General features: G+C 41.6%; 1 protein-coding gene across 2 annotated transcripts in view; it reads left to right on the forward strand.

The window, feature by feature from the left end:
• Positions 1–10,078, forward strand: part of POLL (DNA polymerase lambda) — a 31,362-nt gene extending 21,284 nt beyond the window's left edge. For both annotated transcript variants that reach the window (XM_073685284.1, XM_073685283.1), the window contains exons 8-9: positions 5,924–6,092; positions 6,378–10,078. In XM_073685284.1, the coding sequence (XP_073541385.1) occupies positions 5,924–6,092; positions 6,378–6,739 (531 nt within the window). In that variant the 3' untranslated portion in view covers positions 6,740–10,078. The remainder of the gene's footprint in view (positions 1–5,923; positions 6,093–6,377) is intronic.
• The last annotated feature ends 9,155 nt before the right edge of the window (positions 10,079–19,233 follow it).

Consider the following 19,233-nt stretch of genomic DNA (forward strand, 5'->3'; position numbering starts at 1 on the left):
CGACGCAGCAACGATCCCTGACAGGTCGTATCGTTGTCGGGATCGTTGCAGCGTCGCTAAGTGTGACGGGGCCTTTAGACTCTCCTGATACAATACGCTATCAATAAAACTGACTGATAGGAAACACTGAACATGTGTTTAGCTATTAGCTTTACCCAATGATTTCAGGATTTAACAACTATTTTCCTTTGAGCAATAAGTTATAACAGATTGGTTTAGTTGAAAGGTTCGTCAGGGTGTTTTATACATTTAACTAAATGCAGGAATTATTGTAAAAAGAAGCCCTAACATTACTAGTCTATTAAATCTGCTGCCATTATACTGTTTCAATATCAGTGCTTTGGTGGTCGCTGCAGGCAATGACTGGCCTCACTGGTCACATTCTGACATTTTGGCTAAAATTGGACCAGGAGGAAAATCGTTCCTGGTTGTGTATATGGCCGTCTTTTGACTGCACCTTTTGGACAGCATTGGATCCTGAAAGAAAGATTTTCTCAAAACCATGACCCGCATTCTTCTAGAGATATTAAAGGAGTATTCCCATCTCCAAAATCCTATTCCAATATGTAGTAGGTGTAATAATAATAATACTATTAGCAAATGACTCCAATTAGACATGTAGTATAGTTCTTCTGATAAGCTATCTTGCTTACCCCATTATGCAGGGCATTGCAGTAGCTTAGATATTCATGGTTACAGCCACTAACAGCTAACGGTCACTATATTAGTGATCGTAACCATGGATACCTAAGCTACTGCAATACCCTGTACATGGGGTAAGTGACATAGCGAATCAGAAGAACTATACTACATTTCTAATTGGAGGTATTTGATAATATTATTATTATTATTATTACACCAACTACATATTGGGATAGGATCTTGTTGATACCCTTTAAGAGTTGACCAGCCACAATGTTATAAAATAAAGAAGTCGTACGTTCCTTACCAATCCCACATCGCTCTGGTTCTGATGCTTCCTGCTCCCCCCTCCGATCTCTGTACTTCCCAGCATCTGACCGCTGCAGCCAACCATTTATTGGCTGCAGCAATCACTGGACTAGAAAGCACACGGTCTCCTGTGCAGAGTAGAGACTTCATGTGCTGTCTAGCCATCCAACCGCTGCAGAAGTATAAAGACCAGCAGTGAGCCGGGAAGTGCTGGAACTGTCGGGGATCAATATCAGTATGTTTTGTTTTTTTTATAAATAACATTTAAAAGTTTTTTAAAGATTTTTTTTTTTTATATAAGTGGACAACCCCTTTAAATACATGAAGAATGTCAACCCGTCAGATTTCAGCTTCCATCTTTTCCAGTGCTGGTTAGAAGCAGTGGTATAACTGGGCCCCGCCATTGTCTGCACTGGTTCTTAGTGGTGAAGTCTGGCGACCATGAAAACACCTCAATACCACCAAGGTGCAGCTACTACAAAGCTCGGGGACACAATAGACTGCCGCATTGTCACTTTGTTCCTAAATAGCTGGCAATGTATGAACAAATTCCTGGGCTCTTTTGCCAAGATGAAAGTTGATTAAAATAAGGTTAAACTAGATCTGAGATCTGGGAATGGAACCAGAAGACACGATCAAGCTGTGCAGATAAACTCCGCTTTACTCCTTGTCTTTGTTTTCGGGGTATTTGTGCCTTTTTAGCCTCTGAAATTTCTTTCTCTCCTATTATGCGGTCACAACATTAATATATTCTGCTAAGAAAAGGTTTTCTCTCCCACAAGCTTCTATAAAAGCACGGCTCTTTGTGATGATCATCAGGACACACTATTTCAAAGACCGTCGTCTGTTTGAGAAAATGAAAGGCGGCAGAGTCCGAATGTTGGTGTTGAGTGACAGGATCCCTTGGGGTGGGTCGGAACGAGGCGCTTTATGTTACACCTGCATACCCCCATCACCGTGGAAGCATCGGTCATTGCGACGCTGTCACTCAGCCACACAGCCTGACCTCAAAGAATGCCCACCAAAACCGGACCCCACTGAGAAACTTGTTCCCATGCGTATGATTAAAGGCCAAAGGCTGACACCCCCCTCCTTTTCTGTTCAAACACGGTTGTCACGTTAAAGATTTTCAAGAATGACTTTCCAATTTCAAGTACCTTTCTTCTCCCCCCCCCCCCCCTCCCCATCTTTTGAAAAGTTAGCCAGGTTGTTGTGGCTGCTATAGGAGGAGGACCCCGGCCCTATTGTTGTTGTTGATGGGATTACTCGTCCCGGGTCTCTGGGCCCCCGTGGGTGCTACACAGGAGAAAGAAGGGATTAAGGGATTAGCCACTGTCCTTGCTGTATGTCGCATCAAGATCTTGGGGGGGCTTTGCCCTGAATCCGCAGTGTAGCAGGTCTTCAGAAATCTTCATTAAAAAGAGACAAAATATGCATTAGAAAAGAGCGCTGACCTTCTTAAGCATGTCACCGGCACACAAGACAGAATTAATGGGTTTATTCTGCTAATGAAAGATGATCCGTAATTGTTATAAGGAGATAAAGGGAAGGAAAACACAGAAAGGGCAATATTGGGGGACTGCGGACCCTTGAGTGCTTCCTTGTTCGTCACATCTGGGAAACGGCTTACTACATAAGTCTCTGGCCATTCACCCATCAGGGCTATTCTTCACCGCGGCCACCCTAAAATAAAGTCAGTATATGTGCGTATCTATATCACCACTACAGACCATACACATAAGGATTCCAGTAATCTGGCATCCGATAGTCCGGGATTACACGAGATCTAAATATGTCCAGTGATGTTACCAAAGTGCTGGCTAAAGGCCTGGGATTATGCTGGAAATTAAGTGACCTAAAGACCAACTGGTCTCAGTTGTGCAGGATCACAGGAAACGTAATCTGCGACTAGAGAACACTTTAATGTCACAAACCCTTAAAGAGGTTTTAGCAATTTCCGCATATCTGTTATTTATGCAATTGTCCATATGTTGATTCTCGACTGTTTCAGGATCTCTGCTTGTTGTCAGTGAATGGTTTCCTTTCGGACAATGGAATTCTGTCTTATTTGTGAAGGACGCGTCCGACACCTGAGAGATCATCCTAGAACTAGGACGGGTTTATCATTCTCTGGAAGTAATAATGGAGCAAAGAGAGATTCAAGGATAGCGGATAGGCTGCAAACGGGAGCTATCATCAGAAAATGACCGATTGCTGAAATCAAATGTTTTTGCTACATGTATTTCTTTATTTATTGGCTATGTTTTTGTGTTTTTTCTTATCACATTAAACCTCACAAAACAATATTAGTAATCTTGACACTGGCCACTGGGGCTTGAGACTCATACATACTGTACTTTTCAGCAGTTTCCTTATCAGAGACAGGATACAATGACAGGTAACACCAGTATACACAGCTGATCTCCTGATCACGGGAGGGGGGGAAATGGGATTTTCATGGCAGCCAGGGGCCTGATGAAGACCCCCCATGGCTGCCATCTTTGTCCTCCTGTGAACCCCAGCTCTCGTGGCTGGGCTTCACATGAAGACTTACCGGTCATTTTTTTATCTATATACGGCAATACATTTGTACTGCAGAACATAGAACACGCAACCGCAGGTTCAAATCCCCCTAAGGGGTCAAAAAATATAACATTCAAGACATTTTTAGAAAAGTTTTTTTACAAAATATGAAAAACAAAAAAATTGAATGACCCTTTTTTTTTCTCCATTGATGATAAACAAATGAAAAGATGGCTTATTTGATATTGCCACTTGCGGCAATAAAGTTACGGTAATTAGCCAGAGCCATAAACTCTTTAATGAGTAAAAGAAAAAAAGAAACCCTTTTTTTTTTTTTTTTTTCTTTTTTCTGGTCACCATCCCTTCCTAAAAAAAATTGAAATAAATAGCGATCAATATGTTGTATTTACACAAACAAGGATTCAATAAAAACATTGATGGAAAAATACAAAAGATTACGTGTCTCAGAAAATAGCGAGATAAATCATTTTTTAAAATATTTTTTTCACTTCTTATAGAGAATCTATCAGTAGGATCAACCCTCCTAAGCCGTCTATACGGGCATGTAGGTCATAGAAAGTTGACTAAAGTGATACCTTGATATCTACAATCCAATGTCTTATTCCAGAGAAATCAATTTTTTTTTAAATATGTAAATGAGCTGTTAAGATCTATGGGCCGGACATAGATCTTCCTTCCTCCAGAGCTTATTGTAAATCAAAGGAGACGTTACTAGTGTGAGACATGAAGATCAGGAGAGCAGACTGTCGGTCATTACATGACTCACACTGGTAACGTCTTCTTCATTTACAATAAGCTCCGGAGGCAGATTTTCGGGGAGATCTTTGCCCGGCCCATAGATCTTAACGGCTAATTTACAGATTAAGAAAAATGTGGATTTCTCTGAAATAAAACATCAGATCACCGATATCAAGGTATCATTTTATTCAGCCCTCTATGACCTACATGCCCATATAGATGGCTTAGGGGAAAGTGATCCTACTAACAGATTCCCTGTAATATCTGTGAGACACAGTGAGCTACCCACAGGTTATTACAGGGTTTCTCGCCAGTGTCAAACATGAGTAAGGCCCCCTAGATGCCACCATCACTCTGCTGTGCTGTTTGCATTGCTTTGGCTTAGGAGGGTTGATCCTACGGACTAAATTCCTTTTAAAGAAAGAAAGAAATGTGAAAAAACAACTAAATAAGTTTGGCATCGACCTAATCGTACTGACCTGTAGAATCACATTGCCAGGTCACTTTTACCAGGCCATGAACAGTGTAAAGCCCAAAAAACAGTGGTGGAATTGTTTTTTTGTTTTTTTTTCACCACACTTGGAATTTTTTCCTTGTTTTCGAGTACATTGTACGTTAGAATGAATGGTGTGCTATTCAACACTACAACTCAGCCCGCAAAAAAGTCCTTAAACTGCTATGTCATTGCAGGGGGGTTATTACGGGCCAAGTCTAAGAATTGTGGTGGGAATGAAAAGGCATTTGCACAAAAATATACACTATTCTGTCCATTTTTTATTTTTTTTTTAAAAAGGGGCCAAATCCTAGAGCAAGATATGGCCCCAACCTATTAATAAATCTGTGCTTCGTAATAAATTAGGCACCTTTTACTCCAGCTCTCTTTAGATTAAGACTTTCCAATGCAAGTCCTAATAAATCTCCCCCCCCCCTTTATTTTAACTCTTCCTGACCAAGCTATTTTTTATTTATGCACATTATACCCCCCCCTCCTTCTTCCAAAGGCCATAGCTTTTTTTTCTCTCTACATAGACATATGAGAGTTTGCTTTTTGTTGGACAAGTTGTAGTTATGAATGACACATTTCACTTAACCATATAATGTAGTGAAAGACAGGTAAAAATTAGAAGTGGAATGAAATGGTGAACCTCCCTCCCCAATATCCTTCCTTTGCTTTTTGGGATTTGCTTATGCGTCATTGTGTGGTAAAAATAACCTTCTAATTTGATTCTGATACCAAATTATGTACTGAAAGTTTTTTTTTTTTTTTTTTTTTAAATAATAGCTTTTAAAAATTAAAAACGTAATTAAAAAAATAGTTTTGAGACCCAGGACTTTATACTTTTTTTTTTCTGGCAGAGTTTGTTGTTTTGCTTTTTTTTTAAAAAAAAAACAAAACATAAATAAATATATAGCAGGCGACTGCATTGGTTTATACTGTGCAATGTAGGCTGCTTTTTAGTACAACTCTATGAAATGGTGATATAGGATTTTTCTATCCTCAGATTATTAAAGCTAGTCGTCCTAGTGTCATGATGGTGGTTAGCCATTATGTGTATTGCCATGCTATACATTATCTACTCTTCTATATTCTCTTCTATGACAGCCCAATAGTCCAGCAACTTCCCAGTCCACTTATTCCGTATAAAAGGATTTTAACTCCTAATTGATATTTTTGTTATTTTTGTATCAGGTTAGAAAAGCGGCTCACATGATAAACCCCGATCTGATGTGCATGGCCTGTGGCTCCTACCGGCGACAGAAAGCGACGTGCGGTGATGTTGATGTGTTAGTTACGCATCCTGATGGCAAGTCCCATAAGGGGGTTTTCAGCAAACTGATTGATAGCCTCAAATTGCAAGGTAAGGAAATCCTTACTGTTTGTCACATAAGAGGAAAACATATATAACCCGTATCACAAATCATATGCAATCCCCTGTGATGTGTTTATTTATGATCCAGGACGCAGCCCTGTAATTTCCATGTGCTAATCATACTGTGCCGCCCCTACGTACCAATCATTGCTGGATTTCATTCACCTGCCATCAGGGACATCACAGAATAAAGAGAACTTGTCTTTTCTAATTAAAGCTACCAACCAAATATTTGATGTTACTTCTCTTTTTCTTTGTGTTTGATCCGTCCAGGGTTCCTGACAGATGATTTGGTGAGTCACGAGGAGAACGGAAATCAGAAGAAGTATATGGGAGTATGTCGCTTGCCGGGGCCAGCTCAGAGGCACCGTAGACTGGATATCATCATAGTTCCTTACGGGGAGTTTGCCTGCGCGATTTTGTATTTCACAGGTTCGGCTTACTTTAATCGATCCATGCGAGCTCTTGCAAAAACCAAGGGCATGAGCCTATCCGAGCATTCCCTCAACAATGACGTGGTGCGTAACGGAAACCTGAAGGTAAATGCTGGATACCCACTGCCAACACCAACCGAGAGACATGTGTTTGAGATCCTCGGGCTTCCCTTCAGAGAACCGCATGAACGAGATTGGTAGATTTTTTTTTTAATTACCACCTGGATCATTTGGTCTGTACAAAGCTGGTCTTTCAATTATTCAATGCATTATGTGACGTTTTATAGGGAGTCTATCATCCCAAACTGACAAAAACTAAGCACATGGCCTTGTTGGGGATATAGCCTTAATAAAAACTGCACTTTTAGTGATCTAATTGCTCCTTCATTCTACAGAAACTAAAATTTAATCAGGGTGCTCCGCGCACCCTTAGTGTGGCCAAGAGGCTCAGTGCACTGTTTCATCCGCTGTTCTTTTTCATGCCATGCCTCTCTCATTGGTGATTGAGTTTTCTCTGCTGACAATCAACACTGTCAGTCACTTGTGAGGGAGACAGGGCATTAAAAAAAAAAAAAAAAACAGTCCATGGAACTGTGTACTGAGCTTCTTGGCCACACCCAGGGTGCACTGAGCACCTAAATAACATTTGTTTGATTAAACTTCAGTTTCTGAAGAACAGAGAAGCAACTAGAACAATTAATAATCCCCTACAAGGTTGTGTACTTAGTTTATACTGTCAGTTTAGGATGAACAACTCCATTTAAGCTCATATAGCAGGATTATCCAAGTAAGAGCCGCCAAATATCAGCAGTCTGGCTGCCAAAGTGCCATGTTTTTAAGCCATATGACATATGGACAGTTGTCCTGATCAGACAACCTCTTTTATTTACCCTTATTATTGCAAATATATGAAAGCCCCTCATAGACGCAGGACTTCCTGGGAGATAAGGTGCCGCAACTCTCTGGTATTATTGGCAGCCTTGACTCCTGAAAATACGATGAATTGTACACTACATTTCATATCTCATGGCGCAATGTTATTATCATGTTTCTTCAGTTCACTATCAGTATCACTGGTGAGTTCTCAGACAACCACTCCTGTTTCTTCTCGCACTTTATACCTATGACAGATATGACCGAGAACATGTTCATACTTGTCTTTTAGAATACCTTAGGTCAATGGCATCTGGTGCTGTCTATCTGGTTTAGTAAATACTTCAATTTCCCAGGAAATAACAATTTTGGAGACTTTAAGGCTATGTGCCCACGATACAGAAATACTCCGGATTTTTGCCTGTATCTCCCTGGCAGAAAAAACACATGCGGATTGTACATGCGGATTGTACATGCGTTTTCCTGCCAGGGACATGCAGATGTGAAGTGTTCTTCACTGGCATTTCCGCATGCGGGTTGACAAGCGCTTTCCAAGCAATTTTAGCATCACTTGGAAAGTGCTTGACAACTTGGTCACACTATATAAATCCATGCAACCGGCATGGATTTATATAGTGTGACCGTAAAGAATGGTTAAAAATAAAAAAAGAAATCTATACTTACCCTCTGATGGCCCCCGGAGTCTTGCTTCGCTCCGTCCTGGCTGCCGGCAGCTCGCGGTACACTGCACTGAAGGACCTGCCGTCACATGACTATGACGTCAGCGCAGGTCCTTCAGTCCATCGCGAGTTTCCGACATGAGAGGACGAGTGCAGCGGGGGCCATCAGAAGGTAAGTATAATATTTATTTTTTATTTTATTCTTTTTTTACAGGTTCTATAGTACCTGGGTCTGGATGAGAGTCTCCTGTCCTCCACACCCGGGCACCATCCGCACATTGGAACGCATGGAATGCGCATCTACATATGCAGTGATGTGTAATCCATGCATTCCGATGCAAGTTAATGGCGGCGAAAACGCAGCGCTTCCGCAAAATAATTGGTAGTGCTGCGTTTTTTCCGCAATGATAACCCGCAGCGGAAATTTCCGCAGCATGTGCACAGCACATGCGGATTATCATTGGGGGACATGGCAGGCCTTCTACCATGCGGTTTTTAAGCGTTTCTGCAGCGTTTTTGCCGCTGCAGAAACGCTTAAAAAACGCATCGTGGGCACACAGCCTTTTATTGTGCTGTTCCACTGGGAAAAGTATGACTAAATGGGTCATCAGCGCTCCCTCTGTCTGTGAGGACACATTCCTATACACCATAAGGCCTCCTTCACACGTCCGTATAACTTATGTGAAAAAAGACGGTACCAGTGTGATCAGTGTTTTCCATCAGTTTGTCATCCGTGTGTCCGTCTTTACCATCCATGTCCATATCAGTGTTTTTCCTGTATGGATAAAGAAAGAAATGACAAAGCTTCTCCTATACTTTACAGTGTTAAACACAGATAGCACACGGATATCATCTATGTGCTATACGTGTTTTTCGCGGACCCATGAACTTCTATTGGCCCTTGTCAACCGTGCTGCCGATATGTGCATAGCGCCATAGGGTGTAATGGGTACCTGTGGTATCTGTGAAAAAAACTGATATCATATGTACAGCAAACATAGATGTGTGAATGAGGCCTGACACGGTCCTACTGAGTCTTACTGTGTAGGGACAAACCTCTTTTATAAAACACATAACAAGTAATCACCTTTATTAAAGAGCCCAGGACTCACTAATAACGGATCATGACTGAGGTGCAAGTCACTTCGGGAATGAACGAATCTACAGAGCTGGCATTGTACCATGTACCAGAGATGGCCTCACTGCAGTTTTGCATTATACGGCTCTGTTCGCATTGGAATTTTTGGCTTTTGTTTTTACAGGATCCATGATGATTATGTTGGACTCATTTTGATCTGTTTTTTACCAAATCTCATTGACCTGTATAGGACCTTATCCTGTTTCTTTTTTTGTTATTGAGCAGAATAATGCCGCTGATACTATTCTGTCTGTGAAGAACAAAGCAAGCCTGATAAAACTGAACCACGATGCCTAATGTGAACACAGCCATAAATAGGGTGTCTCATCAGTGACCCCTCTTAGTTTGGAGCTGTTGTGTTTTACAACTCTTGCTATTCCCAGTAGCTGGTTTTACTGGTAAGAAATAGAAATGTAGAGGGGCTGTCCGTCTGGGTGTCTGCCTCCAGTAGGCATACACCCCCAAAAATATTGAGCGATAGAATGCACATTTGCTCTGCTGGCACCATTATAGTCTATGACCTTGTTGGCGCATACGTCACGAGTCCCGTTTTGCAAGGGGGGTCGGACGTAAGCCCTGACGGGGCCACCAAACGGGTGCCGATGCCCAATGTGAAAGCCGCCTAAAGAGCACACAGACAGGAGTTATCGTTACCAGACATCATTTTAATGATAATAATAATAAAATGTCAGAGTGCTGTTGAGGCTACTGTAAGATCAGGGCACAGTAACTTTTGGGAAAATTAAGAGGCTGTGGTTTTTATATGAATATGATTATGAAGGTTGTGAATGTAATGTAATTATTTGTGCATTATATACTTGGTATATAATAAAGTATGCTTCTCACATATATGTTGTGTCATTTTCTCACTCCTCGACCTCTGATACCATCGCTGGTAATCGATCACAACAGGCGTCTTTGGGAAGGATCAGCTTTTTTAATGCAAATTAAATTATAGTTGTAAATGTGCAGTAACCACTGACACAAGAAGAGATCCTAATTATAAACCCCTCTGTGCCGTCATGGTGTATTCTAATCGCTCTGTTGGCGCAGAAGTACGCAGAATTTTTAAAGGGTATTTTAGCCTTTAGATATTTTTATGTATGGGTGGAATATATGGCTACGAGTTTTGTTGCCTCATTTGCTCTAAACTATTTTTATTTCTGCTTTAATGATCTATTTGGTGAAGTATAAAACCAGACATATGATCTTATTTACATGACTTTGAATGGGTTTTTATTATACAGCGTAGGCCATTTATATGGATACACCTAAATGAAATGGGAATGGTTGGTGATATCAACTTCCTGCTTGTGGCACATTAGTATATGGGAGGGAGAAAACTTTTCCAGATGGGTGGTGACCATGGCGGCCGTTTTGAAGTCGGCCATTTTGGATCCAACTTTATTTTTTTCAATGGGAAGAGGGTGATGTGACACATCAAACTTATTGAGAATTTCATAAGAAAAACAATGGTGTGCTTGGTTTTAACGTAACTTTATTCTTTCATGAGTTATTTACAAGTTTCTTTGTTTACAGCCATTGACATGTCGCAGAGGTTAACACGTGAGGAGCGGATAGAAATTGTGTTGATGTCTGGTGAACGCAGTACCCGGGTCATTGCAGCAGATTTCAATGCAAGACACCCTACGAGACCACCCATCTCCCATGCTACAGTTAGCAAACTGCTTGCCAAATTTCGTGAAACAGGTTTAGTGTTGGATTTTGCCAAAATGTGGACGCAAGAAAACTGTCACTAATGAAGAAACATCAGTGGCTGTCCTAGCTTCATTCAGCAAGAGCCCACAGTGTAGCACTCGCCGCATGTCACTGGAGAGTGGCATCAGTCGAACATCCCTTCGGCAGATATTAGCTACTCACAAATGGCATCCTTACAAAATCCAGCTGCTGCAGTATCTCAACAAGGATGACCCAGATCGGCGCACTGAATTTGCAAAATGCAAACCACTTTAGCAACCAAACAGAATTTGTGGCCAAAACGGATCTATTGCGCAAGTGATCTAAATGGCAGCACAGGAACCCCTCTGTTTGGTTTCCGTTTGGTGTCAGTTTTTTAGGATGGAAAACATTCTGCATGCTGCACTTTTTCTTCCGTTCTAAAAAGTGATACCAAACAGAAACCAGACACACCCAGTAATAATCAGTAAGGCAGCTCTGCTTCTGATTGTATTAGTTAAGCCTCGGATCCGTTTTGGGCTTGAATAGCTAACACGGAACAGACAAACGAAACTCCCAAAAGGCAGTGAACAGTGACGAGTAACGCATGGTGCGCTAGTGCTCAGAGTGAAGTAAATTATCTGAATCAGGCGCAGAGAGAATTTTTCCATCCTCCAGTTTCTCATTCACTTCCATTATGCTCTCTACTCGAGTCGAGCGCGTCCAAGCATCCGACATGCTCAATTTGAGTACCGAGCACTCGAGCATTTGACGGCTTTATCAACACTACTAATAATCATTTTGTCTGCAGTAAAATAAGCTTAGTTAAACACATAGAGGGGTTGTCCGGCCTTAGGGTTAAAGACCCAAGTATGTGATTTGCATTCCGGCCACATTCTGACTAGACACATTTGGCCTCAATACACTGGCATTGAGTGAGGTTGCACATGTCTAGTCGGCACGTGACCACATATATACAAATCACATGCTTGCGGTTACACACCCACTGTTCCTGGTGCTGGCACTGGAGAATCCTGACCGCACACACTGTGCGCGCTGTGAGGATTCACAAGTCTGCAGTCACATAGAGTGACTGCAGACTTGTACCCTAAGGCCAGACAACCCCTTTAACCTACAATTAAAAAGCAATTTCTCAGCAATTTGTGGTAAATGCCATTATTCTCAAAATACATTCAAGGCAATTGTATTCACAATGATTTCTACAATAGGGATAATCACTTGGACCCCATTTCTTCTGATCGGCGAGGGTCCCATGGTCTCCCATGATCTTACATGTAGCACCCATCCTATGTTTTTTGTGGGCCCTTCAAGTCCACTTCAGCTCTATACTATGGTGCTGCAATGACTCCATGTACCACTGGAACATGCCCTGTCCTGCTGTACTTTACTTTTGGAGGAGAATACTTCTGTAATGTGGCATGCGATGGCCATGAAATCAGAGGTAAAGGTGTATGAGGCTTGGATTATTGGGGAGATGAAGTAAAGACAGTCTGTTGTTGGTAACAGCTATGTTATAAACTGCAGGTGACTGATGCCGGTCATGGTTTCGACCCAAAACTACTTCTGGCAGCTACTAAAGTTTTTGTCCATAGTTTCCCACCAGCTATACTGGATTCTAATTTACAGAAGGGTCTTAAGCTGTGTTCACATTCAGCTGTCAAAACCCGCAGCAGCTCTGTATTTTTTAACTGCTCTTTAAACAATCAATTTTTCAGGGAAATGGTTATTTCAGAACAGATGAAAGATGGCAACTCGTGGCCTTAGTCCGGTTTCACACATCCATGTATCATGGCCCTGGTACGGACTGAGACTAAGATCTCCTGACTAGGGATGAGCGGTCCCGTGTAAGTTCGGGTTCGTCGGAGAAGTTTGTGTTCACCCCGAACTTTACAGTTGGAGTTCGCTCATCTCTACTACTGACCCAAACTGATCAGTCTCGTTTACGCCTTGAGGCAGTTGAGTTGGGCTTCGGAGACTGTCGGTTTGTACATGAGGATCCACACTTGGTCCGTGATGTGAGCAACCAGCCGTAAGAGATCACAGGTTTTGAGTCCTTTTCATGCAGATCAGCATTGCAGCATTTATAACATTAGCGAATACTAAAAATCACAAAAATAGGATCCGGCTCACCGGACTGCGAACAGACTTTTATTCACAAAAGTGCTTGAAAGAGGATAAACGAAATCAGCCGTACAGCTCACAAGTTGCGAAATCGACGCGTTTCAGGTGACTGTGCACCCTATAGGATAGGTTATAGAAGCTTTTAGTTTCCCTCCACATTCAACATTGATGTGTTCATAAATCAGATGAGAGGGGTTCAGAAAGAGAGAGAAAAAAGTCTCAAACTTCCCATCAGAACTCATAGCGGGCTCACTAATGGCTTCTCAGTTAACTCATTCTTCACCCAGCAACACAGGTTATAGAAGGCAAAAACCTTAAATGCATGTATTTGGGGATTAAAAACATTTTTGCAATTGCGTTTCTTTAAAAATTTTGCACCATTTGGCTTTTAGTTTCGCTGCGCATTCACCATTGATGTGTTCATAAATCAGATGAGAGGAGTCATACTAAAAATGAGCAGGGCTCCAGTGTTATTCTTACTTCTCACTTATTTCAGGCAGTAATCAGATGCATTGAGTGTTTTTTTTTTTTTTTTAAAGTGCAACAAGCTCACAAAGAACTACAAGGCGCAGTCACGAAGGTCAGCGAGAAATGTCATTGGCAGCACTATGCTAACCCCTCAAACAAGGAGTCTTCAAAGAGCAAGCCAAAGTCATTAAATCTTTTACAAGCCATCGTCACAAAGTCCCAGGTCCAGGTGCATAAATTGACAAGTAGGTGGCTTCTTTTTTTTTTTTTGGTTTAACCTGGGACATCACACGGTCTCTACAGAGGATAGACCAATAAAATGGAATATCTTACCAAGCTCTGAAGAAAACAAGTCCTTTCTATTGTCATGGATGGTGTGAGAAAGGTGAACTGGTGCCTCCTATAGCCGGGGAAGTTAAAGGGGGCAATTAGCATTAATCAAAACCCAACTGGAAGAATATGAAAGATGTGATCACACTTGCACAACAAAAACTAGCAGCGCTGAGTGTTTTCACACCTCGCTGTAATTGTGAACGTTATGTGGGGGATTAAACTCGGACACGTATCTGAAGAGCCGGGCGTCCCTTCAGCTGTGCCTTTTAAGTGTTTCTTATGTAAAGTACATCACTTTACAGCGTGGGTCATTTTGTGCCTTAACCTCTTTAAGGGTCACACTAAATACAGTGTGCGTCTTGCATTAGTACCTAGGCTCCATTCACACTGCGTTTATGGGATCTATTTGGCATATGCATCTGCCGGACGCCTCTGACATCTGACGGACAGTTTGCATACGTCGTCCATGGCACGCAATTGTAAATGAGATATTATTCACAGTCATACAGTGCACTCTGCTGAGTACTATGTGAGGGTTGTTGTCAGTCTCCAAAAAGCTGGATTCAGACCTGAGCCCCAATTGTATGAAGCCAAGGGAGTCACTTGACACTGACTGGCTTCCACGGTAAGATTTGTCTTTTTCAGGCTGTCTGTCCGACAAAACCCCGACGTAATACTCAGCAGAGGGAACTGTATGTGTGCGAATCTAAAGGCGTTGTCCACCTCCTGGGGACAATTTTTTTTTTTTTCCCTTAAATGTATGTATATGGGGCTTAAAAAACATTTTTGCAATTGAGTTTCATTAAAAATTTTGCACCATTTGGCTTTTAGAAGCTTTTTGTTTCCCTGCATATTCAATTTTGATGTGTTTATAAATCAGAGGCTTTCAGAAAAAGAGAGAAAAGTTACAATCAGAACTCCTAGCCTGCTCACTAACAGATTCTGAGTTAACTCATTCTGCATCCGGTAAGAGACAGTGCCAACACAGAGGTTATAGGAGGTAAACGGTGCAACATTTTTAATGAAACCCAATTAAAAAAAAATTAGGAGTTCAGAAAAAGAGAGAAAAAAGTCTCAAACTCCCCATCAGAACTCATAGCAGGCTCACTAACCGATTCTCAGTTAACTCATTCTGCATCCACAAGAGAGAGTGCAACATAGAGGTTATAGGAGGCAAACGGTGCAACATTTCTAATTAAACCCAATTAAAAAAAATATTTTGAACCCCCAATATATGATTTTCAGTAAATTAAAAAATAGTCCCCAAAGGTGGACAACCCCTTAAGTATACATTTTTGTAATAAGTGCTTGACTACATGGGAAAGGGAAGCAAGAGAGGAGGTAAACCAATGTATATCAACACAGTATATTAAAAATGGATTATGAGTCAGTTAAGAACCCCTATGAGCTAGTGAACCACCACATTGGGAGCTTATTTACAGGGGGTCATCAACAAGCCATTCTAATGTGGCGAGTGTATTTAGATATAGGTCTAAGCCAGTAAACTGAGTCTTGGGTGATGCAATCTCCTACTTATATCTAATGGTTCCAGTTCCTGGGCAGATTCTTCTCTACAGCATCATCAATCAGCTGTTTCCAGCCTTGGAGCTCCATCTGGTGGTTGACACATGGAACTATATGTCAGAGGTCCCACTGGTTGTTAGCACATGGTACTTACAAGTCAGAGCTCCCTCTGGTGGTTGGCACCTGTTAAGGCACCCAAAAGCTCTTCCTAGTGGCAGCATGAGGAACTACCTCATTACCTTCTATCTTATAATAAGACTTCCTTGTGACGTCACTCAAATCAAATACTCTGATATCCTCTTAGTATTAGGTCACAGCCTGACTTCAGCACTTTGGTACCTTACACTCTATTTGTCTACCCACATGTGACTTTGAGTCTGAACCATTGCCCACTACCCTGACCCACCCTAGACATTGCGGCAGTGTCTCTGACTTAGGCCCTGTTTGACTTTTGGATCTTGATCTGTCCTTGCCCCTTCGTACCGTCTTCTTTCCATCTCCAACAGGGTACGTCATTGCAGCAGGTCCCCACCTACTAAGCTTTTATGGTGGTCCCTGATAACAACCATGGCTTCTGTTAGGCTCTGCGCATTGATGTCAACTAATCCTAAAATGTGAGAAGGAATGGTTCATGGAACATGTAAGCAAATAGAAATCCCACCTATATGGGTGTAGCCCCCCAACATCGGCTTGACAGCAATTAGGCAGAAGAGAAATGAAAATTGCATAAACGTGAGCTACATATAGCGTTACACATAGGTTCTGAAAATATATGACGACACTGTGATATTGTTTTTTAGGACTCTGGAAGATTGTCAGGGACAAGTTTTTAGGGATAACTAACGCCTCCTGCATCCCCATCATTCCTAATGGGAAGAGATTTTGGTTATAGAGCGCCCTCTGCTGGCCCAGCACTCTGTACAGGGTCTTATTTATCTGCATTTTGACCTGATAATAAATTGCCAAGCTGTTAATAAAACTACACAGGGCGGATACACTGCAATTTTTTTATCCAGATTTGCGGGTGGAGGATCTACAGTGTCTTTCAGTAATTGCAGAGTTGATGGGATTTTTTAATAAATCTCAACCACATGCTGAAAATAAAATCCGGCGTGGAAATTGAGAAGTGGGGCTCATTTTAAATCCTCAGCATAGCTGTTCTTCTAGGAGGTTTTCCCAACAGATCTCACCCTTTTTGCAATAGAAAGGGTGAAAACTGCCGAAAAAACACTCCTGTATTACAAGCAGATTGTCCCTGGGATCTGCCAATGATTTTTTTCCGTCGTATGCGGACGTCGCAGATTTCAGTGGGTTCTTATTACTGTGGCAGAAACAATTTTGGTTTTGGTCAAGCTTCCTTTCCCATTTTCTGCCCTCCTACTCCCTGCCAGTTTAGCAAAGGGTTAATTAAAGATTAGAGAAAGGCATCTGTGTTTTTTTCGAGTCCCCTTAGGCCTCATTTCCACATATCCGTCCATCCGACTGACGTGAGGACAGATCCCATAGTTTAGTACTGGAGCCGTTCACATTCTGCCTTCAGAGAGCGATATTTGTTTTTTTTTTTATCTTTTTTTATCCGGGTCATCAATCTTGTGTTAGAAGCTAGTGAAAAAGCCAAATGACGACTGATGCCGTTTTGATGGCCGGATATATGGAAATCAGATTTTTGTAGAGAAAAAAATTTAAAGGGGTTCTCCCACCAAGTCTGTTACAAAAACCACTCAGCTATTGGGACGTGGTAATGTGATAGTATAAGAAGGGTGCATCACAGACACAGGGGGCGATTCATCAAAGCTTTTTTGCCAGATTTTTGGCTAAAAAAAAAAAACGTTCAAAAGTTGCAATTTTTTACGCAACACGAGGTTATGCAAAAGAAAAGCGACTTTTGGCGCTTTCACAACATTCTCACTTTGTCGAAGATCTGGCAGATGTGGCGACTTCTCATCAAATTCAGGCTAGAGTAAGATTTGTGGCGAGCGCACATGTGTCGCACGACGCTACACACCTCCCCAAATTTATTAAGAGGCGCCTCTTAATGAATCAGGAGCGTCCACTCCAGCACGCTCCCTCATCAAGACCAACGAGAGAAGCATAGTGTATGAGGAGTGGATTATTTCAATTTTTTCCCCATAAATTTATAGTACATGTGAAAGTACGAAACGTAACATATCGTATCAGAGAGAGCTGCTTCTTTCTCCATCAGGACTGACCATTTATTCTAAAAATTCTCAATTCAAAAAATTTAACTTTTCCATTATTGAGATAGGAGATGACAGTTGGTGCTGATGAAGTTCTATGAAGAAATGGAACTGTGATTTCAGGAGCACTTGCAGCAGAATGTGACCTGCCATTATGATTCTCCAGGTCATTATGAGTATAAGTTCTGTTTTATTTAAGTGGTAAAAAAAAATCCAAAATTTGTAACAAAAAAAAAAAGAATAAAGCCACCATTTTCCGAGACCCGTAGCGTCTCCATTTTTCGGGATCTGGGGCCGGGTGAGGGCTTATGTTTTGCACTTCGAGCTGATGCTTTTATTGATACCATTTTGGATTAGATACAATATTTACATTGTATCTAATATGTAATATAACATTGTTGCGGGGACCAAAAAAAATGTAATTCTGGAGTCTTGATTTTTTTTTTCTTTTCGCCGTTTACTGGTCAGATTAATTTTTTTTATATTTTGATAGATCTTGATTTTCTGAACGCGGCGATACCAAATATGTATATTTTTTTATTGTCTTATTTTGAATGGCGCGAAAGTGGGGTGATTTGAACTTTTATATACAGTACAGACCAAAAGTTTGGACACACCTTCTCATTTAAAGATTTTTCTGTATTTTCTTGACTATGAAAATTGTACATTCACACTGAAGGCATCAAAACTATGAATTAACACATGTGGAATTATATAGTTAACAAAAAAGTGTGAAACAACTGAAAATATGTCTTATATTCTAGGTTCTTCAAAGTAGCCACCTTTTGCTTTGATGACTGCTTTACACACTCTTGGCATTATCTTGATGAGCTTCAAGAGGTAGTCACTGGAAATGGTCTTCCAACAATCTTGAAGGAGTTCCCAGAGATGCTTAGCACTTGTTGGCCCTTTTGCCTTCACTCTGCGGTCCAGCTCACCCCAAACCATCTCGATTGGGTTCAGATCTGGTGACTGTGGAGGTCAGGTCATCTGGCGTAGCACCCCATCACTCTCCCTCTTGGTCAAATAGCCCTTACACAGCCTGGAGGTGGGTTTGGGGTCATTGTCCTGTTGAAAAATAAATGATGGTCCAAATAAACGTAAACCGGGTGGATTAGCATGCCACTGCAAGATGCTGTGGTAGCCATGCTGGTTCAGTATGTCTTCAATGTTGAATAAATCCAAAACAGTGTCACCAGCAAAGCACCTCCACACCATCACACCTCCTCCTCCATGCTTCACGGTGGGAACCAGGCATGTAGAGTCCATCCGTTCACTTTTTCTGCGTCGCACAAAGACACGGTGGTTGGAACCAAAGATCTCAAATTTGGACTCATCAGACCAAAGCACCGATTTCCACTGGTCTAATGTCCATTCCTTGTGTTCTTTAGCCCAAATACGTCTCTTCTGTTTGTTGTCTGTCCTTAGCATTGGTTTCCTAGCAGCTATTTTACCATGAAGGCCTGCTGCACAAAGTCTCCTCTTAACAGTTGTTGAAGAGATGTGTCTGCTGCTAGAACTCTGTGTGGCATTGACCTGGTCTCTAATCTGAGCTGCTGTTAATCTGCGATTTCTGAGGCTGGTGACTCGGATAAACTTATCCTCAGAAGCAAAGGTGACTCTTGGTCTTCCTTTCCTGGGGAGGTCCTCATGTGAGTCAGT

Source organism: Phyllobates terribilis, unplaced genomic scaffold (genome assembly GCF_046119375.1).
Source record: "Phyllobates terribilis strain yellow unplaced genomic scaffold, ASM4611937v1 Scaffold_5__5_contigs__length_657084704, whole genome shotgun sequence".
NCBI classification, from domain to species: Eukaryota; Metazoa; Chordata; class Amphibia; order Anura; family Dendrobatidae; genus Phyllobates; species Phyllobates terribilis.